The sequence below is a fragment of the Genypterus blacodes genome, unplaced genomic scaffold (genome assembly GCF_046128005.1).
Source record: "Genypterus blacodes isolate CSIRO-AG114 ecotype Tasmania unplaced genomic scaffold, CSIRO-AGI_Gbla_v1 ptg000039l_1, whole genome shotgun sequence".
NCBI classification, from domain to species: Eukaryota; Metazoa; Chordata; class Actinopteri; order Ophidiiformes; family Ophidiidae; genus Genypterus; species Genypterus blacodes.
Window position 1 is genome coordinate 3,761,456 of NW_027466852.1, and position 22,911 is coordinate 3,784,366.

The 22,911-nt window shown below is 38.7% G+C and overlaps 1 protein-coding gene across 1 annotated transcript in view; it reads left to right on the forward strand.

Moving 5' to 3' along the window:
• Nucleotides 1-22,911, forward strand: part of sorcs3a (sortilin related VPS10 domain containing receptor 3a) — a 177,264-nt gene that overhangs the window by 113,929 nt on the left and 40,424 nt on the right. Inside the window, exons 5-10 of the mRNA XM_076147969.1 lie at nt 5,396-5,469; nt 7,604-7,668; nt 8,685-8,803; nt 11,926-12,015; nt 12,824-13,003; nt 21,947-22,093. Coding sequence (XP_076004084.1) covers nt 5,396-5,469; nt 7,604-7,668; nt 8,685-8,803; nt 11,926-12,015; nt 12,824-13,003; nt 21,947-22,093 — 675 coding nt within the window. The remainder of the gene's footprint in view (nt 1-5,395; nt 5,470-7,603; nt 7,669-8,684; nt 8,804-11,925; nt 12,016-12,823; nt 13,004-21,946; nt 22,094-22,911) is intronic.

Below are 22,911 nucleotides of genomic sequence, written 5' to 3' on the forward strand. Positions count from 1 at the left end.
AGTTTCAAAAAATTATTCAGGGATAGAGAGAGAGGATACATTATTCAGGATTTTTTTATTAATTTTTAATTTGCATTGATTCTATTAAAACAATTGGCATCTTCAATTTTGTAATAGTCCTAATATGGTTGATTGTGTGTCTGCAGATTAAAGCATTGAAGAAGCTTAAAACAATTCACAAACAGATATCAACTGACCCAAAATGTCCCCACTGCACCACATCCTTTTCACCATGGCCTCTTCAAACAAATCAAATCATCTCTATCCCTTCCACAACATTCCCCTGCTCTGCCCACTGGAAAAGTACTTGCAGCCCTAGTGGCCCTCCTCTTCCCCCTGTCTGAAACGTGGCACTGAGCTCGAGCCAGAATGAGCGCTCAACTACTGCAGTGCATTTCTCAACTCAGTGCCTCTCCAGATGGCAGGTATCTTTAGTGCTCAGCTCACTTGTTCTGAGCCGTGACAGCTCTGCAGTGCTTCATCGGGCTGCAGCAGGCTTTTACCAGGACAGTTTTAATGGACTTTAATTTGATGCACATGATGAGGACAATGCAGACACAATAGCAATAATAGTTTTTTTTCCATGCATAGGGGCATACCTCTTTACAGCGTAATTATTGATAGAAAGAGAGCCACTTAGGAAATGAGGGGCACTCATTGCATATAGATAGCACGGTATGGTTAAAAGGACTGTATACAATTTTCAATTAATCTGAGCAACATGTTAGGTATAAGTGGTAGTAGTAAGGTAGTATAAGTGGAGGGTCGCTGGTTCGAGTACCCTGTGTGGACCAAGTAAGCAAACTGGTACCTGGTGTGTTGCCAGTTTGCCTCCAGAGCACTGCCGAGGTGCACATGAGCAAGGCACCGAACCCCCAACTCCTCCATGGGCCACGAAAAATGGCTGCCCTGCCTCTGTAAGGCATGTGTTTGTGTGTGTGATATGTAAGAGGGTGTGCAAGAAAAATTTCAATTGCATGTAATTTGTGCGTGAATTGAATGCAACATGATAAATAAACTATCTTAATCTTAATCTTTTTGAACCAAATGGGCATTGTCGTGCTTAGTCAGTTTAACAATAGTGAAAAAAGTACTCACATCCTCACCCCACTGTGAAACTTTTGGTTGGTCCATGGTCACATATGTAACACTTGTTATAGGTGCCTTACTGCCCCCAAAATATAGTTGATTTTTTTGTTGTTTTATTTACATAAATGTGTAATAAGTACAAGGCTACCCTGTGAGTGTTTGACCACTGTCGTTTCCTACTCAGGCGTGACACAATTGGCCAGAACAGAAAGGGCATCTAAAAGACGCAGTACCTAAAAGAGCCCTGTGTTCACAGTGGTGCTGTAGCACAGAACAATAGAAATGGATCAATGTGATGACTTGTTTTTGTTCATTAAAGCAATAGTTCAATATTGGCCTGTAATTGAAATCTATCTAGGATTTTGTTGTGCTCTGCTTGTATGAATTTCCCGGACTGTCAATCTAACACGAAGGCTCAAGAGAAGGTATATTACAACTAGAGAGATAAGATAAGAAGGTCCTAGTCTGGCCTTGCCTCTCATCCGGAACAATCCAGATGGTCCATTTGCATAACCCTTTTGTATAGCTCTCTCCATAAGGATCATCACCACTGCTGTGTGCTTCAAAGGCTCCATAAATTGTTGGGTATAAAACCCCTCCTTCCTCTTTCCGACCATACTGTAGTTGCCAAGACAATGCCAACCAGAGCTTTGATTTATAACACTGTACACAGATGAATCAGTAATTTATTGGACAAGTATTAGGAGTTGTTAAAATGACTTATCGTAATTATGTGGGGCATAGGGGACCTTAATGCAGCAGTTACTATTTCCATAAGTCTCAAGTCAAGGCTCTCTTCTCTGAGCATTTATGTGTTTGGGGCTACTGTTTGTGTTGGGTCGTTAAAGCACGATGCTTGGCTGTGTAGAATGTAAACTGTATAAAGCCGAATAGGGCAAAACCTGAAGTTATACTTGTATAGAGAGACCTCAGGTGTCATTGTATATGCTTACTGCTGTGTTAAGTCTTACCAGAACATGGCCTTTGTTAATCATCGAAATGCAAGGCCAAGTCAACTGTACCAATATGTGATATTGAACTCTGGGTCTCTGCAGTGGTTGTCAAAAATCCTACCTACCTCTGACCCCATTGTTGTTCTTTTGCAAACTATATAAGGCCTCTTGTTGTGAACATTTGTCTCCCTCCCTCTCTCTCTCTTGTCTGCTCCATGTTTTTCCACTGTGTGCTCCCTCACAGCTCACAGTGTGGGCCGAGAAAAGCCAAGAGTCTGATTCTGAGTTTGTGTTTTTGGCAGTGGTGATTGTTATCCTGCAGATTGACTAGATGATTCAGAGGTCACAGAGTTGCCTCTGCAAGTTTGCAGCAGAAGATATAGGGTCAGATTATCAGTTTGTATTGGTGGCCTTTCCTGGAACTTTAAAAAATTTCATCCACCAAAAACACGAATATAGAACCATTATAGCACAGTCATTTATCTTTTATTTTGATTCATATTTCATCTTCTGCAAAAGTGCACTTACACCAGGCTTTCAATAATTGCGTAATAGCAGCAAGTGCAATGACATGCTTTAAACTCAAGCATATGCAGAGTAACTGGAAAAATATTAAATAGTTAGAGATTTCATTAAATTTAGCTTTCAATGGTTGATGTGTAAACTTATATGAGGGATAAATAATTTCATTTCTCAATTAGGTTCCATCAGGGTTTGATTCACAACACCTAGTGTAGATTTATTTTCTGCAAAGCATATATTAGGGTTAGGTATGGGAGGCCATCTGAGACATTATTCATACTTGCTCACACATGCACCATCAATCTTTCACACACACACACCATGAAGCTCACACACATGCACCATCAAACTCATACACACACACCATCAAACTGTCTCGCATGCACTATCAAACCTTCACACATCCTCTGTCAAATTTGCACAAGGCAGTTTGGTATCTTAGTTCCTGATTGGCTCACAAACTTAGGAAAAAAACTTAAACTGTTACTATGTCACTGCTATCAAGGCTCAGGCTATAAGGAGTCTTTATTCAAGCAAGCATGAAATACATGCACCATCAATCTCACACACATCCACCATCAATCTCACACACATGCACCATCAAGCTCACCCAAAAACACTAAAAATGTGTGTTTTAAATAAAATATAATTTTCATTTATATGTACCCATAATTTTGTCTTACATAAACAAATGTAAATAAAATGCATGTTTTATGAGATTATATTTATAATAATATTACTAATTATTATTAGTAAGAGTAGTAGTAGTAGTAGGAGTAGTAGTATATTATTGTAATATATCCTTAGTCTCTTACAATCATCAAAGTTTATATAGTTTGTGTCAAACCTGCACATGTTTGAGAGTTTGACACTACGTGTGTGTGAGCATAATGGTGCGTGCATGCGAGTTTGATGGTGCATGTGTGTGTGAGCTTGATGGTGCGTGTGTTTTAGCCAGGAACCAGGAACTAGTTGTCAAAGTGTCTCCTTGGGCATGACGGCTGGTTGGCCGCATTTTTGATTTATCGAAGTAAGTAGAAGGGAAGGGAAACTATGAAGCTTACTTGGTGACAGCTCGGAAGGTTTGAAATGTAAGATTTCATTGAACTGATGAATGGTTGGGGGGGGGGGGGGGAGCTGAGCTTACTTTCTAGTGTCATATGTCACTGTCCGAAGTGATGAGAAACCCTGCCTGCTGGGCTGTAACACAGGCCTTCCTAAAGCTCTTCCAGGGACCTTTATTAAACTTGTGTTTAAATTGGATTTGAGGCAGAATTTCTGTAATAAAGTCCTGTGGGTATGTTAGCTGCTGTTCAACTTCATAAGGGTTTAGACAAATGTTTGCTCGCAGCAAGGCCTAATACCACACATGGGACTAAAAGATTGATGTTCGGTCTCATGCCATGCGTCATGTATCATTACTAAGACTCCTTTGGATACAGCTAATAGACACACAGCCTTTGGGTGCTGATCATATGATGGAATATTTATATGACTGAGCGTGAGCAACTGTGAAAATCTAAGGAATCATGCCAACTAAAAAACTCCAAGCAAATAACTGATATAAGAAACCCCTGCTTTTCTGCAGTACATGCTGCAATAGCATTGTTAATGTCAAGAACATTGCTTTTTTGTCATTTTCGGCAAAACACACCTGCTGACTTAGATACATTTTTCAAATGCAAAGCTGACAAATGAATTTTCTGCAGTTGACAAATGTGTATCTGTTTATCAGAGTCTGTGTCACATTTGTTGTGGTAAAAGGCAACAAGTAGGAACATTTGCATAGAGCTCAACTTGGGCCTCTGACTCACTGTGGTGGAAGAAATTAACAATTCACAGACGCAGCAAGATTTAAGGGGCTCTTTCAAAAACATTAATCAATAAAATGTTAGGTAGTGAAAGCCTGGTTATGAATTTCTTCCTGAGCACCAGAAAAAGCAATTAGTCCACTGAAATTGGACCACTGCTGTACACCAATAGTACATGTCAGCAGGGATAAAATGTATATCATTCAAGAACTTATTCTGTAAGACCTTTGCTTTAATTAGTCTTAGGGATAATGTGTTGAACATTGTGAACATTGACCTCCAGTTGGGTAACTCGAGGTCCATGCCTATAGAAATACATCCAGTGAGATAAACCCAGTTCTTGCATTAAAAGAGAGATGGCAGTTGAGTCTGACACCTGTGGTCTCTGTAGTGTTCTTTCTGATGTATGATGCCTTTTGGCCTGAGGCATGATGCTGTTTTGCCTGATGTCCAAGAACTGATGCTTAGGTCTAAGGATGAAAATGTATGTATAATAATCAGTATACTTTATAATGTGCTCTCATTCACAAGGCATTCATAACAAAAATGTTATTCATCAAAGTTGATATAAAGTTTCACTGTGATTAAGATTTTATCATACCAACCTCACCTTAATACAGCTAATCAATCACACCAATGCTTTGCTCAATGTGACCACATTAATGTCATATCTCATATGTATTTCATGCATACTGTTTAATGTAATATTCAATTTAAGTGCTTCCTCTAAACTTATAGCTCTAGTTTGTACTAGAGAGGCGAAGGCCTATATCACCGACAATATTTTAGCTGAAATGGTCAGTTGGTAATGATGATAGCAGTTCAGGGCTATGTCAGGCTGTCTCCAGATCATGCTTTATAGCCCCTGACTAACCCCCACCGTGGAATTACCTAGCCATATGTCATCTCTCATGTCACTTTTAGAACCTCTAATCAGATGGTTTAATTAGAAGCTGAAACAATCTTGAAACGTTGATTTATTTTGCAAAAATAAAGACTGACTTTTTCTGATCTCCACAGTTGTACAGCTCCATGGACTTTGGAAGAAAATGGCAGCTTGTGCATGAGCATGTGACACCAAACAGATTCTACTGGTGAGTCACATGATGCCTTCCCTCCTCTCCTTTTTTCATTTTCCTCTATTCTCCATTCTATTCCATGCCCCTTCTGGTAAGTTTGACTTGCCCAGGAATGCAGAAACTGTTGCTTGCTTTATGCGTGAGTGAACAAACAATATAAATGGCAAAGAACAACGTGTATGACTGACTGGCAATGCTCCTAAAATGCTGCATGTTTTCTCCCCTTGATACTATCAGGCAGAGATTAATCTTCTCCTTCAGAATATATTTTGGATTCAGCCTCTGAGGGCATGTCGCTTTCCATTCCAGTTCTCACACACCTCCTGCTCATATCAACCGTATTGCACATAAATACCAAATTATTATTTTTTCATGAGTAAAAGAGTGGGGACGTATTCCTGCAGATGAAAACGTCATCTCAGTGAACATGCAGTATGAGGTGTTATGACTAATAATGGATCCGGGAAGTCCCTGCCATTTGTCATAAGATCATGTCTGCTGCTCACTCCCCCTGCAGTGTAACTTCTATGTCTCAAAGTGCACACTTGTCATAAACATAGGCCCAGATCTATTCCAGCTCATTGCTCTTCTCTCTCTCTGAGGTGACAGCGCTGTGCCCTGCATTGCCTTTGGCTATAACAACCATAACTTGCATAAATCTGGCACTACTTCTCTAGCATGGTGGTATAATCTTAAATAATATGCACAATCCATCCCTGGCTTACCCTTCATCACCAAAACCCCTTCAAGGACATTTCAACAGTGGGCGTGTAGCATTGGTGAGGCAGGCGTCCAGTTGGCTGCATTCAGGCAATGGCTTCATCAGCCTCCAACTGATAGAATAATGCAGCAGGAGACCTACACTTATGCACAAAGCATTTTTTTTCCTGGTGATATAAAATACTGTAGCCATATAGGCCAGTCCAATCAGCTGATCAAATATAGATTTCTATCAGCATTCATGTTGGCAGTTATGCAGAGACATGCACAGTCTCCCCTCATCTTAACTCTGTAGAAGAGAGAGCATGTTTTCTCTGCCCAGAACTTTTGAATTGAAACATTTACATCTTGCTGCTTCATTTACACTACAGGTTGTGTGTCCCAAGTACATGGTTTAATGCCCATTATCTTTCAGGTGTTTTGACAAGATCCTTGACTATTCTTAATATAATATCAGATCTCGTTTAGTTTAAACTGTGTTCATTTAGACACAGTGTAAAACTTAGACTGTCTTAGATGTTTTAATGATCAAATTTATTTTAGCAGATTAATATTATAATATATTAAGCCGACGTAATCAAAAGTACACACAAACCTTCAAACTCCTTACACTAAATAGGTGCGGTGTAGTGTGCAGTATTCCAACGTTAAGTGCTCTTTCAATTTAGGATAAGCATTGGAAATCCTAAGCGTTAAATTCTCTAATCAGTATTTTGTTGTATTATATTTCAAGTGTAGCAAAAGCACACCTGTAACTTAATAATGATAATAATAAAAAGATAGGTGTGCTTACCTTAGCATGAATTTCAGGATGACATGCCTACAAATGGTGTTTCATGTTGGTGGTGTTGCTTCAGGCTTATGTAAACTACAGAAAAAAGTTTTTTAAGTTCTCCCCAAATCTATCTGTCACATAGATATAACTGCACGATCTTCGTTTAGTCATCACACAGATGTATGCTGTTTTATCTTCGTGCTGCAAAGGTTACATATTTGGCCCTTATTATTATTATTTTGTTCTTCATACTTTAGGCTTCATGTTTGTATGTCATACACTGTATTTACTGTTATGTCATAGACATAAATAACCTTAATACGCTTTTAGGGACCCTAATGTAAAAACTTTGTTTGTTAAAAAACAAACAGATCAATGAATTATTATGACCCACAAATGCAATTTTGGTTAGCTCATGTATGTTTATGCATGTCTTTGTATTTGTATAAACACTATTATAGCTGGAATTGAAGATTCCCCTTGAAGATTCTTTGAACTGGAGCAGAATGATCCTGTACTCTCTCTGTTATTTTTTTCTGTTGTTCTTGCTCTTCTCATTCAACATTAGTAACACTCAACCTACAACTAACTTATTCCCTGCATGTCTTTTATGCTTCTGTGTCTGTATCATATTCCTTGTTCTCCTTCATGTAGGTCTGTTTTGGGGCTTGACAAGGAATCAGACCTGGTCCACATGGAGGCACACACACCAGATGGAAGTGAGTCTCTCTTGCATTGCACTCTCACACACACAGAAAGAGAGAGAGAGAGAGAGAGAGAGAGAGAGAGAGAGAGAGAGAGAGAGAGAGAGAGAGAGAGAGAGAGAGAGAGAGAGAGAGAGAGAGAGAGAGAGACTAATGAGCATGTCTTAATAGGGATGAACTCAGTACAGCACTGTATCACAACACTGGATATATGTGACTGATTAATATAACCTTTCTTCCCATCCCTTTGAGTTCTTGAATGTCAGCTCCATATTTCTGAATGGCATTACCACCAAGGTCTTCCATAAGCAAAATAATTAATTCCAGCCTGCAAAGCGTTGACACTACACTGCAAAAACATCATCCAGAAAGAGGCCTCATATTTTATAGAATCACACAATTGTTAGTGGAAGAGAGAAATTATTTATTGAGGTAGCATAAACATCTCACCTCCATGAAGTAAATAAATGATCTAACAAGGAGTGATAAAATGTTCATTTCAACATATTTTGAATTCATATGAATAATTCAAGTGCAAATGTTAGTCATTTCTCTTATCTTTGATGTGTCTTGCTATTAGTTTACCCAATTTGCAAATTAGGACATATCATAGTATTTGGTGTTTATTATGGCGCCTTTATTATGGTATTTATGAATAAATGAACTTGGCGCCATGATGATATCTGCTCTGTGTTTTATACATGACCAACAACATATTAAAACAGTTAGCTGTGTATGGTGTTAAACAAAACATTTCATTGAATAAGAAAAGAATACCATTGAATCATCTTAAATGTTTACGTTCAACAGCAAAAAGAGTCAGAACTGCTTGTTTGCAAAAGTCATGCACTACAGAGAGAAGCAAATTAATTGAAATTGCAGGAAGCATCGCTTCAATACATCCCTTGATAGGAATACATGAATATGTTCTTCTAGCATATATTTAGATTGACTAATACAAAGATACTCTTTGAGCATCCTGAATTTGCTGTGTCATAAACATCTAATACCTCTTTCTTATAATATAACAGATGTACAGTACATCACATGCAGAGCACAGATGTGCACAGACTCAAACAGGAACTATCCATTCCCTGGATACATCGACATCAGCTCTTTGGTGGTTCAAGATGACTACATCTTCATCCAGGTAGGACCCTGACCATAACACAACATACATAACATATGTTAGTAGTATATATACCATGAATACATCATGCCACAACAAATCAAATGAAAAGCACATTATATTAACCCTGAGTAAAATGTATATTATATTATATATATATATATATATATATATATATATTATATACAACACAACCTCTATACCTTCTTTTGGATTCCATGTGAAATGGAGGTGAGGTTACTTATTATAGCTTTTCATGTTACATGTTTTATGCTTTAGAGTAATATTTCAGCATCATGTTCTATGAAGAGATTTACAGTGCATCTCTGAAGATAATGCTACTTTTGTTTGGGAACAATATGGAAAAGTTCAACTGTACTTTTTTTTTTCAGTGAAGATAGAACCAATTAATATTCAACCAGCAATTTCCTGGTGCATCACATTAATCATGATTTGTGAGAGAAAAATCTGAAATGGTAATGTACTGAATTCCAAGTAACAGCCATGCAATATCTGGCTTATAATTTAAGTTTCTCTGCAGCATGAATATTATTTATTGTGACATTGTACAAATGAGGATTCATACATTTAAAAGTCTAAATAAGTCAACATAATTACACAGCTAGTCCACTGCAACACCAATATCATACAGATTTAGCTGTAAAACTGTTGTTTCGATGTCTATTAAGTATTTCCAGCCCAAACAAAAGACGACAAAGGGACAGAGGAAAGTATTCCTTCCTGGTTTGTTCTGCACCAAAGGTTGGGCAACTACATATACTGGTGCTATCTCAAACAGTCATTTAAAAAAAACACACACTGAAAATAGACTGCTCCCATTGTGAAAAAGCTTTACTGATCTATCTATGCAACCCTCCGAATCCCATTTTTTTCTCTTTTTCACACACAAACAAATGCACACACTCACACAATCTGACATTAGCACACAGTATGCACACAATTTAACCCCTGGTGCACATGTAAGTGGTATTATGGTAAACCTCAAACAAGCTATCCCCAAACACTCATCTCCATACCTCCAACTGTTGCTGTGTGGATAGATAGAGAAACAAATGTGTCTGAGTATCTCCGCTGTTCACATTCTATGCACTGGGTATGTGTTTGTGTGAGACAAAAGTAAATCAAACATACCAATACTCATTTATCAGTTTGCCCTGCTTGACACAGAGTGCGTTGGAAATGGGATCTTTAAAAATGGGGGGAAGAGAGGCTTCATAAAATTGATTTAAGAAGGATTGAATACATGCTATTATGTGTTCTCATTAAATAATCCTGAACACAAATACAAAAAAAAAAGATATATATATATAAGAATATTTCTGCGTTGATTGTAGTGTAAATGATTTCATTCTATATCAGAGAGTTGACAATGATTGACTTTGAATGTCAGTCTAAAATTAGTACTTGGCATTTAAAATACGTTTCTGATCTTTTTCAGTACCATTCTTGCCTTACCTGTGCAACCTAAAGTCAGTTCTTCCCTCCAGAACCATCCCTGGTATTGGCAGTGCGTTCAACGAAGAAATAGAGCTGTTCTCCAAAGATCCATCAATCCAGTTTGACCTCTCAAAATTCTCTCAAGAAAACACTCAACCTAAACATTTCAAGCACCAATTCAAGTACCTCCCCATTTTAACACGTGTATGTCACAGGCAAAGAATCCTGAAAGGGATGAGAGAAAAAAAATCAATCACACCAATTCCTCTTAAAGTTCAAACCGCCTCTGGTTACAACACCATCGATCTCCTGCTTCTTCACTCAATTGCATGTGGGACTGCAGTGCTCGCTGCTAGCCTGCTGTATTTTCACTCTGAGCTTGTTTTCTTTCTTCTGAGCACTTACAAGATCAGTAAAAGAATCAGTGCTCGCTGTCATAAAACATTAATGCTGACATTGCTTCCCTTAAACTGAAAGCCACAAGTTTGTCATGATGTCTAATTAAATTCTTATGTTGTCATCAGTATGAAGGAAAAGTAGATTATGAAGTCTCAGCCTCACTTTCCTTATTGTGTGTAAATGTGTTTGTGTAAAGTGCATGGCTGCCACGGCCTCGGGGCTAATTACAACACTCCACCAGCCACCAGCAGTGTGTGTTTTGTGCTGCATAAGCTATCATCTAACAGCTTGGAGTGTTTGCACAGGGTCTCGGTCATTAAGGACGACTTCCTTCCAGACAGCAATAGAAGTTTGGTAAGGCAGCCTAAAGATTTCTCTTGACAAAGAATAATGGGAATATTGATTGTCCATGGAGATATTTACCAAAGTCTACTTTGAAAGCGCTGAGTACATCGACATCTAGAGAGGGCAGTATCCTTTAAATCCAAGTCAGGAGATCGCTATCAATGGGTCCAGAAAAAGCACCCATGTGTATACTCTGTGTATCCAGCAGCGCCTTTGAAAACTTCCAGCACAAAGAGAGCAATTGATATTTGCTCTCACCCACCGCTTTAATTGATTGAAGACATATGATACGGTGTCACATGGTGTCAGTCTAAGGTCAGACTTAAGGTCTTGGTCTTGGAACAATGCGTCCACTACTGTTCAGCGAGGGAGCTCCAGCCCATGAGGATATTCAGTCAAAAGTATTATTTCCTCTAACCCATGCATTTACACATACCAACATGCAAACATGAAGTCTTGTTTTGGTAAATTTCAGTTGTTTGAAATATGAGTGATATTATAAACTGCATTAGGGTCAAAGTTGAACTGAATTGAATTGAATTACTTTAGTAGACAATGATTTAATGGTTTGGTGTTTCCCTTCCACTGTATAAGGTTTTTTTTATGATCAAATGTATTTGAGCTGTGTGTGAGTGCTGCAAACCTCTGAACATAACTGGATAGATAAATTGATCATCAGCATGTGCTTGTTTTTGTTTAATATACGTGTTATTCTCCAATTCAGCTGTACAAAGGCATACATGGAATGTTGACATGTGACACAAAAGATGTTAATCACAAGAAACACATGCTAATTATGTATTGGTTCTGTTATTGGCACACATTAACTCCCTTCTCCTGTTATTTTTCTTTAGATAATCTCCACATTTCTGAGCAATGGGCCGAGTGGCTCACACACTTTTGCTGATGCTTTTGAATAAATCCTGTTTCATGTGTTTTAGGTTCCTACATCAGGAAGGGCAACCTATTATGTTTCCTACAAGAGAGAAGCATTCATACAAATCAAATTGCCCAAATATTCTCTGCCAAAGGTAAGTTTTAGCTAAATCAGCAGATATTTTGAGCATTTGCCTCAAATGAGTCATCGAAATCAATTCCAATTTTCAAAATGTCATAGAGTTAATTTACGTTGCTTATGGCTTCCAGATTCATTAACTAAAGATTTTGATTTTCAAAAATGCTGTCAAAATTAATGAATGAACATTTTTCTCCTCAATTTATATTTCCAGCAATAGTACCGCTTTTCAATGGTGGGCCATTACCAAGTAGGCTACATTTTTGTTCAAATAGAGTAACCTATTACACATTTGAGATACTGGTACATTACTTCATAACTGTAGTATTAAACCAATTACCAGGGACTTTGCAGCTTTTGAGTATAAAGAGCATTATTTCTTTCTTTATTTCATTATGCCCTCCTTATTTCCCTATTCCTTCCTTATGACTATTCTAATTTTCCTTATTCAGCAGCTCTGTAAGCAGAAACATCCTTAATACAAAAGGCACAAACCTACTTGTATATAACTTCTTTTATTTTGGATGCGTTGATGCTTTGCTTGTAACTCCTTTGACTTACTACAGTAATATGCCATTGCAAGACATACTTGAGTATTCTCACATTTTTTACTGTCACATAACACACTTGAATAATTCTTCAAATGCCACATCCAGACAGAGATCATCAGAAAGTTTTATCATGAGGTTCTTGTCATCAAACATTTATATTCACAGCACAGAATTGATCCCATGACCAGTTGCACAGAGTCAGCTTCTTCTAATCCATTACCCCTTTGCCTGCAGTCATAACTCCTCTTAATCTCTCCCTGCTCTCTCTTATAGGATTTACACATTGTCAGCAGTGATGAGAAGCAAGTATTTGCGGCAGTGCAGGAGTGGAACCAGAACGACACCTATAACCTCTATCTGTCCGACACCAGAGGGATCTACTTCACCTTAGCCATGGAAAATGTCAAGACCACAAGGGGCATTGGAGGAAACCAGATGCTGGACCTTTATGAGGTAGGCACCAGATGAGATTGTTCGCATCACTGGGATATGTGCAGGAAGGTTTTCATTGATTCCTTCTGAGTGAAGTCACACACACACACCCCCTAAAGTTCTCCATTCTACCCACCTACCGACCCACCTACATGCTCGCACGCACGCACGCATGCACGCACGCAGGCATGCACTCACGCACGCACGCACGCACGCACGCGCGCACACACACACACACACACACACACACACACAGACACACACAGACAAACACACACACAGACACACACACACACACACAGACCTATTCACCCTTCGAACTGCTCAACAATATATTCTCCTCAAGCAGAGACAGCAAATGACAATAAGCCAGTACATCATTTTGGATCTTGATATAGTGCCTCATTATTTCGATTGCATGCCCTCCAGTTACAAAGCCCTGTCAATACATTATATAAACAGTGAAATATTGAACTTCCCTGCCCACCTGGAAAGGTTTGATCTCAATCGGAATATTCCACTTTTCTATTTAGACTATACAACTACATGAACTTACTGTAAGAGCAGTTGGTATGGCTGTAGCTTTTTGAATTGGCACGATATATCTACAGCTTTCACCATCAGTTATTTTGATAACCAATTAACGTTCTGAATCTTTTAACGGTATTAATTAATATAAGTAATCAATAGGTATGTTGGTAAACTGTTTCTTACTGTAACATAGACAAGAGCAATCAGTTTATGGCTCTATTAGCCAAAGGACATGTGACGGTGTGTTATTGAGCAGTCAACAAGGGGAGGCAGTAGCTCAGTCTGTAGAGCTTCCGCTTGGGAACCGGAGGGTTGCCGGTTAGAGTCCCTGCAGAGGTGCCCCTGAGCAAGGCACCGAACCTTCAATTGCTCCCCCCTCTGCGAAGGGTGGTAGTGTAATGCAATGTAAGTCGCTTTGGATAGAAGCGTCTGCCAAATGATTGTTATGTATGTTATGTATGTTACAATGAGGTGAGGTGTCAGCAATCCTTCAATCAATAGAGGAGGTGGATCAACTTATTTGAAAGCATGAGAATGGAATCCCAGTGTATAGGCTCATTGGTTTGCCACCTGGATCTGAGTGGGACCTTTATGTGTCTTTTGGGGTTTACTTTTAATATGGAGTTGGTCCCCCCCTTTGCAGCTATAACAGCTTCCACTCTTCTGGGAAGGCTTTCTACAAGATTTTGGAGTGTGTCCGTCGGATTTTTTGCCCATTCATCCAGAAGAGCATTCGTGAGGTCAGACACTGTTGTTGGACGAGAGGGCCTGGCTCGCAATCTCCGTTCTAGTTCATCCCAAAGGTGTCAGTGTTGTATATTTTTTTTGACATTTGACATGACATGTGCACAGTTATGGGACATTTCAGAGAGTGTTATTCATACAAAAAGAGAGGGGAAAGGAGAGAGAGATAGAGAAGAGGAAAGAAGGTTGTATAATTATTATTATTGTTTTTGTTTAACTTATTTCGAAGAGAGTCAGAGAGCCGAAAGGTGTTCAATGGGGTTAAGGTCAGGGCTTTGTGAACATGGGTCAGGTTCTTCCACACCAAACTCCCCCAACCATGCCTTTATTGACTTTGCTTTATGCACTGGGGCACAGTCATGCTGGAACAGAAAAGGCCTTCCCCAAACTGTTCCCACAAAGTTGGAAGCATAGAATTGTCCAACATGTCTTGGTAAGCTGAAGCGTTAAGATTTCCCTTCACTGGAACTAAGGGGCCTCGTTCAACCCCAGGAAATCCACCCATGGCATTGTCTCTCCTCCACCAAACTTTATTGTTGTCACAATGAAGTTAGGCAGGTAAGTTCTCCTGGCATTCGCCAAACCTAGACTAGTCCATCATACTGCCAGATTGAAAAGCATGATTCGTCACTCCACAGAACACGTTTCCACTGCTCCAGTCCAGTGGGGTCCAGTTCACATTGTGCTTGATGTATGCATGCAGCTGCTTGACCATGGAAACCCATGACGCTCCTGCCGCACAGTTTTTGTGGTGATGAGGAGGTTTAGAACTCTGCAATAATACCACTTGCAGTTTATCGTGGAATATCGAGGAGGGAAGAAATTTCACAAACTGATTGTTGCAACAGTGGCATCCTAATACATTACCACACTGAATTCAGTGAGCTTTTAGAACAACCCATTCTTTCACAAATGTTTGTAAAGGCAGACTGCATGGATAGATGCTTGATTATATGCAACTGTGGCAATGAGACAGAATGAAACACTACAAGAGGAATCATGAACTAATCCGTCACAGGACACATGTGACATCATCTTGGTTATTGTCCTGTATCGTTTGCTCTAATGAACTGTTGCTTTTTGCTGTTTTCATTGCCCGCCATAACACATTTTACACTACAAGAGTGTTCCTGGACTGCCAAATCAGCAAGTGCTCTGGCTCTTGGCTCTGAGCTTGGGTTTTTGTTGGCGAAAAAACCCAATCCAAATGAAGTTGTTTTCAGGAGTGTAAGAGTGTTGCAGAGAGAGTGCAATTAGTAAGGTTGCTGCACTAAAATTAGACTATGGCACTTGTTTCTTGAAAACTCTTGAAACATGTTCCAATATTGATTTGGTAGGTTGATATAATCTCATAGCAGTGAGTGACTCAACAATATTTCTTTTTGTCAAATTCTGCTCAGGGCCATAAAATTGCTTGCAGGATTTCCTCTACACATACACACATTTCCTGCAGAGTGAGTTATAGTACCTGTCTAATATGGACAGGTTTGCTTTACAGACTGTGGAACTCAATGTTTTTGACAGGAGACGTCTGAAGAACATGCTTAATGGGCCTCACTGCCATGCGACTCTGGACCTGTAATGACCCTGTTAGCTTAGTGGCTAGCTGCACTTGTATGGAATTCATTGCAGGAAAAGAAAACTCTCTCCTTTTCCCTCCCTTCTGAACCCAGTGTATTCACTGGCAGCAGTGACTAAGAGAGTGAAAGAAGTGAGATATTGGCAAGTAGCGGTTGCAGAAGTGTGGTAATTAAGAATACCATTAGTTCATAGTGTGTGGTGGGTGTGGGTGTGTGTAGTCCTCATTACCATTCAGCATTTTAATTGCATTTGTCATACATTACGATCATTTGGCGGACGCTTTTATCCAAAGCGACTTACATTACATTATATTACCACCCTTCGCAGAGGGGGGAGCACTTGAGGGTTCGGTGCCTTGCTCAGGGGCACCTCGGCAGGGACTTGAACCGGCAACCCTCCGGTTCTTAAGCGGAAGCTCTACCCACTCGACTACTGCCTCATAGCGTCACACCTACATCCTCGATCTGAACCAAAACAAGCGACAGATGATGCAGTGTTGTGTCTGATAAATTACAGCTTTTACACTAGGGAAGATAGATGTTATGGAACTCCTCCTATTTATTGCTGTTTCACTCTGAAAAACTGCACTTCAGAGACCTAATGTTCCAGAGATAAGAGGCCGCTCCAGTCAGACTAGAGGCGAGACAGCATAGTAGTGAAACCTGTTTTTGTTCTCCCATGAAAGAGAAGTCTCCCCAAGTCTACTTATTATAAGCAACTTCAGTCTTGTTTTTCCATACTTTTCATACATTTTGGAATTAGCTGTTATTTATCTTGTTTCCACAGTAAAGTTGCTTATTTTAGTGGTGATCTGTACACCGGAATAATGTTTTTGTCACAGGATCCATCCACTATCTTTGAAATGATGCCAAGGGGACAATGAGCCAAAATAAAGGAGAAATGCAGTATGGGAGTGTTAAAAGAAGGGCTTATCCCTCAAGTGAGAGACAATATAAATGCCATGTGTAGATATTTGTGTGAAATTTGTGCCACAGACTTAGTTCACAAGTGAGCAGAGATTAACATTAAAAAAGGCAGATTTGTCTTGTCAATGATGCTTGCGTATTTATGAATTTAGGCCTAGATGTCCAGCCATGCTGTAATTGCTGTATCAGTGCCTTTATCTCTTTATGTATTTTTGGCTTATTCTAACAAGATAACATTTAAAACATACAGGGGTTAATGCCATACATTGATTTATCTATTTGATTTTAGTTAGTTAGTTATGTTTAACCACTTAACTTACAGTATGTATTTAACTTTCAGTTCTAACATGACATAAGAAAAGTTACACTGTCTGTGAAATACTCTTCTTTATGATATCCAAAATAGATTAATTTAACTGAGCAATTAGCCTCTACCTGCCTACATACGGCCCTAGAGAAGAACGAAGGGCCTGATCTATAAAGATCTTATTCAGGCTTAATCTCATAAAACCGGTTGCTTGTTTGTCATGAAAGATCTGGCAGCACTGCTTAAGGAGTTTTGTTTTATTCACAGAGGGTCGCAATTGTCTTTGCATCCCCGGCCTTCAACTTTATTTCCTCACAGAACATTTTACAATGATCTTCTAAATTAGATGGCTTGTTTTATCTTCAATCATTTTACCAATTCTAATCACAATATTTTGTTGTCCAAACTTATTTTCTGTTCGCATCGGTGGTCTACATCACTGCTAAAATTCTTTCTTAAACGGCTAAAACTTTAAGTGTGGCTCTCCTACAAGTCTCTCACTCTGATTGGCTAGGTTCCATGAGAAAGCAATGTATCAATAATCATTTGTGTTTCACAGCTATAAATAACTTGTAATGATTGATTGAAGATGTGAGATGGCTCATTGGAAGATAATGATCGGTTTGATGCTGAAAGTCATCATGGTTTGGCACTTCATGTTTGTGTTTTCCTGCCAGCACTCACAAACCCATAAAGCCGTGAATCAGCAGATGACTCACATTCATTTAACTGAGGAAGGCTAAACTACTGTTTAACTACTGCAGAGATGAACCTTTCTGTAAAAAAGAAAACTGACGCATTTAAATATACCATACACATACAAGAACGTTGTTTGAATCAGCTAATTAATTATTAAATGTAAGTGTCAGACACTAGGCTCGACAATTTTGGCTTGCTCAAACAGGTTTTATTGGATTCTGATTTCATATTTATGTGTGACTGTTTTTTTCTCTTTAATCAGTCAGGCACAGTAAGGCACATGTGAGTGCATAGCAATTGCAAACTTTCAAATTGCTTCTACTGTGCTATTATGGTATTATTACCAAAACAAACACGAAAATACTGTAAAACCAATGGACCCCATAGCAATTTGTATTCAATAAAAATGAATGAATTAAGGTTGAATCGCTTAACACAAGAGTGAATGCATCCGCTCGGCACATATTCCACTCATTTGAGCTGCTATTGTGATTCCACTCCTCAGTAATCTGTTTATCCAGAACCAGAACCTCTACCATTAAAACTAACTTCTCAAACATTGAGAAACAAACTCAAACACAAACATGAACTGTATCCCCTCCACTTCACATTGACAGTTGCCTGAACTAATTTACTACTATTTTTGTAATGCCAAGCTTGAGCCACATGTCTTCTTTAATTACTCTCTCTACCTTTCTCATTAACACTCTTGCACTGGCCGTACTCACATCATAACAAGCTTGCCCAGTTTAACTACATGACCCACTGCTCATGGAAAGTACTCAACTTAATTAACATCTCACCATTTCTGTGGGGGAACAGCTATATGTGTTAACTACAATGGAACAAATGTCATCAGGCAGGTAAAATATTGGTGATCAGTGGAAAAAGGGTGCCTATGTGTATTGACAAGATGTCCCGCTGTTGCTTTCCACCCTCCCTCTGCTGTCAGACTAGAGGACAGATGGACATACTGTGGGTGCTCTATTGTATTTCCAATATGAGCCCCTTCATGTCTCTTAGATTTTTCTGATTGGTGTGGTGCTTTAGGTCCTCCTTTGTTCCAGTCCATGCAAAACTCACTCTAGTTTTGTAATCGAGGAGGCAGGGAAAACAAAACAGTACCCAAACATAGTATATTCTCTTTGTTTCCTTGCATTTTTGAGAGGCTGATCAGGTGTGGCTTCTTTAATTTCTTGTAGTATTCTCTACTATTCTTGTAATTGTTTCTTCTGATTGATTACACAAAATTCAACTTCCATTGTTTTCTATCATTAGCACTTAGTGCTGGAGTGACAACCTTTGAACTACAACAGTTACATTGTTTTGTGTGAAAAAAAAATTCCACTATTCATTTTAGTGATGCATCCGGGATCAATCACTGTGTTCATTAGACCTTGTGGAAGACAATCTGTTGTTACCTGCACTGTTCCAACTCCTTTGTAAAGTAGGTTTAACTATCTAGTGACAGATGTCTGAAGGCAATGAAAAAATCTAAAGGGAAAAAAAGTCGTGATGTGATCACACACACGCATAACGTTCCAAACTTTTTTTTTCTAAACCAAACTCATGTGTTTCGCACATAGCTGTCTACATACAGTATATGATGCAGCCTTCACACTTGTACCGGGTAAAAACAGCAGTACCTGCTGTGGACCTTCATTTATCTTTGAAGACATATTGTGTGGATGAATGATTTGACAAATGTATCTTTGCTGAGAGATTGCTGATGCTATCAGACAACAGCTTCAAGATGTTCACTGCCTTTGCTTGAGATATGCCATGGCAATCTTCACACTCTTCTTCCCATAAGACAATATAAAGTTTGTACAGAACAAATGGCACAAAGTCAATCATCCATATGCAATTTTCACCTGGTATGGTATTTTTTAGAGCACTCGGTGCATACGTATAATATAAGTATATAAGTATATATAAGTATTCTACACCTTTGAATCGTCAACAGATGCAGACATACATACATGCCAGTCAGAACTAGATGCTACAGCACTGAAAATATCAACAAAATAAGATGAGGGTTTAATGATTTTTAGTCCACACCTCTGATTACTGCAAGCAAATCATATGTGAGCCTTTATCTTGGTTGTTCATCTTTTTTTTCCCTTTTTCCTCTCAACATCAATATGTTTTCTGGCGTACTGGATTTAAAGAAAATTGTCTTGCATTATCTTAGTCTGACACACAAAACCAAAACTAAAACTCATATTACACAACCCCATTAGTAAAATATCTCCATATTTATGAGGTGTCAAGTAAATATAATGAAAGTAGCGATTAGGGAAACGTGAAGAAAAGTGTCAGAATTTGCTTTGCCCCCCTCAACATAATTTAGATATTGACTGACCATGTCCTCAAACTGCAATGATAATAATAAAGATGATAATAATAAACTCAAAACAACCACAGTTTTAAACAGGACAACCTATGATCCAAATGGAAACAGATTGGGTTGGAAAGTGTTCACTATCCTTAATATTTTCTGTTGTTTGCTTACATCAGTAATATCATTTTATTTCACTATCATTATGAAAGTGTCAGCCCACCATTTATCCTTTTGAAACTCAGATTTGTCTCTTTAATTTTTTTATGTTGAATTATATTTTATAGAAGAAAGCATTTGAATCAGAACTTTTATTTTGTGTCCATTTTAGATTTATCTTCGCTATCTGGAATCAATCAGATCTGATGATTTGTATTTTCTAAACGTATTGAACAGGAAAACATATTTGAAACAAATGTTGTTATTTCATGCTCTTGTCAAAGTTATTATTTACTACAATATCATGGTGTGCTAGCTGAAAATAGACTTTTTATATAGAACCTATTTGGCAACCTCTGCTGTGATCTATGTGGTGATACACCTTGACAAATTTTTCTTTCAATTGTTCATCTACCTTAAAGTCACCTCCTTTCCATTCCTGCACAATGGAGATCTATGTCTGTGTCCTTCACTTCAAGAAAAGAGAGTGTGGGTGGTGTGTGTGATGGATTAAGAGAAAATTGTTTTGGTGGGGACACATGCTCCTCTGTTGTTGTATGTAGGTATGTGTGTGTGGGTGTATGTTTGTGCATGAATTTCATAGGCGGCATAGGCAATAGGTGGAGGCAATACATAATTTCTGCAGCGATTGACAGATCAGGTCAGACATGGATGGGAGGGCCCTCATTAGCTGCATCCATCCTGAGGACCATGTTTCTATGACAATGTCAAATGAGCTGCCTATTAGTGCCATTTATACAGACGTGACCCTTCAGTGAGGGTAACACATCCAACTGGAGCCTAAACTATAGTACACCATTTAGACTGACTCTATCCTTACCACTGCATATCATGCTTTGGTTCATTACATTACATTACATTACGAGCATTTGGCAGACGCTTTTATCCAAAGCAACTTACATTACATTACCACCCTTCGCAGAGGGGGGGAGCAATTGAGGGTTCGGTGCCTTGCTCAGGGGCACCTCGGCATGTGTCATGAGATGTATATTTTCAGAGTGAAAATTGTTACACCTTGATCTTCTTTGTCCATGACCAAGAGCTATTTGCATTCTGTCCACATAAGGCCATTCGTACTTCATCATTGAAATGACAAAGCCATTTGTATTCTGTTGCCAGAGATGTTTAAACAGGACTTATTATAAAACAATTTAATTTGTACACTGTAACAACAGCACATTTCATTTAGTTGATGAATTGCAAGTGACAATGCAAATGACAAAATATATCAAGGTATTACTTTGTTACGTCACAAAAATATAGATCCCGCGGCACAGAACTCATTTTGTACATGAAATCCTCTCTGTTCCCAAAACACTTCTCACTGATCATCATCATATGGTAGTGTGTGGCCCGTATAAGGATAATGTATTATTACAGATACACTGACATACTTACAACTGACTTAACTGACCATATGTGGATAAGCACACTATTTTATTTTAGCTGAGCATTTATGATGATTGCTTTCACATTGAACAGAAAGTGTGTGTGTGTGTGTTTGAGAGTATTATGGAAATACCTGTTCATCTGCAACTTAGAAATGGAGTGTTGTGGAAACATCTGAGTGGTATAAGTTATTCTCTGCTGGTTACAGAACATTTAATTTGTTTTCTGGGGGTAAGAAAATATTCTGTTATGTTTGTATCTTCCAGGTGGCAGGAGTTAAAGGTATGTTGATTGCTAACAAGAGACAAGACAACCAAGTGAAAACCTACATCACCTATAATAAAGGCCGGGACTGGAGGCTGTTGCAGGCCCCTGCTGCTGACCTGGATGGAAATGACATTCACTGCATACTGGTGAGATATTTGTAGTGCAGCATGTGGAAGGTTGAGGAAAGTGAAGAAAATACAATCATTGTGCTTGTACATTCAATATGCCATGTGAATACAATTGGGAGTCTCTAAGGTCATATGAGCTCAACGGGAGTTCATAGAAGTCCCAAGAGGATTTTTCTTCTTTCTTTGAGGTTGAGGATCTACTTATTTCACTGGACACATAAAAACAAAATTCAAACGTAGATACAGAGATCCAATTTCTTCTTATGTCAATAATAATTTTCAAGTAATACAAATGCGTTATTACAATTTTAACAAAAAAAAAGCTCCAGCTGTACACCCAGATAAGCAGGGAGCCAAAAGATAATAATACTAACCAATGCACACAGTAGGATATTATAAGGGACATTTTCAAATCTGAGATATGACACATTGCACACTGTGATGGATACTGCACAGTTGCTACTGTGCCTGCATTTTCTGCTGCATATTTCCCTCCTGGGAAATATCAGTGTTTGTATTTATGCACTTGCAGAGCTACTTAGAGAACATGTTACATAACATGCAATATTGATAGATCCAAATATACTGTATTTGTTAATTGCTTCTCCTTCCTCATTAGACAGCCTCCCTGCATGTGAAACTAACAGGCCGACTGTTAGAAGGGAATCATGTCTGAGACATTAGTAGGACTTCATGCTGTTTAATAGGTGATTTCGGGGGCATGTCATGTGGCGTACAGGTTCCCTGTGATTGTGCATTCATGTGACATTTTAATTACTGTCATAGATTCCTTTTGATTACCCTGTTCAATCCCAGCGCCCTTAATGTCCTTACAC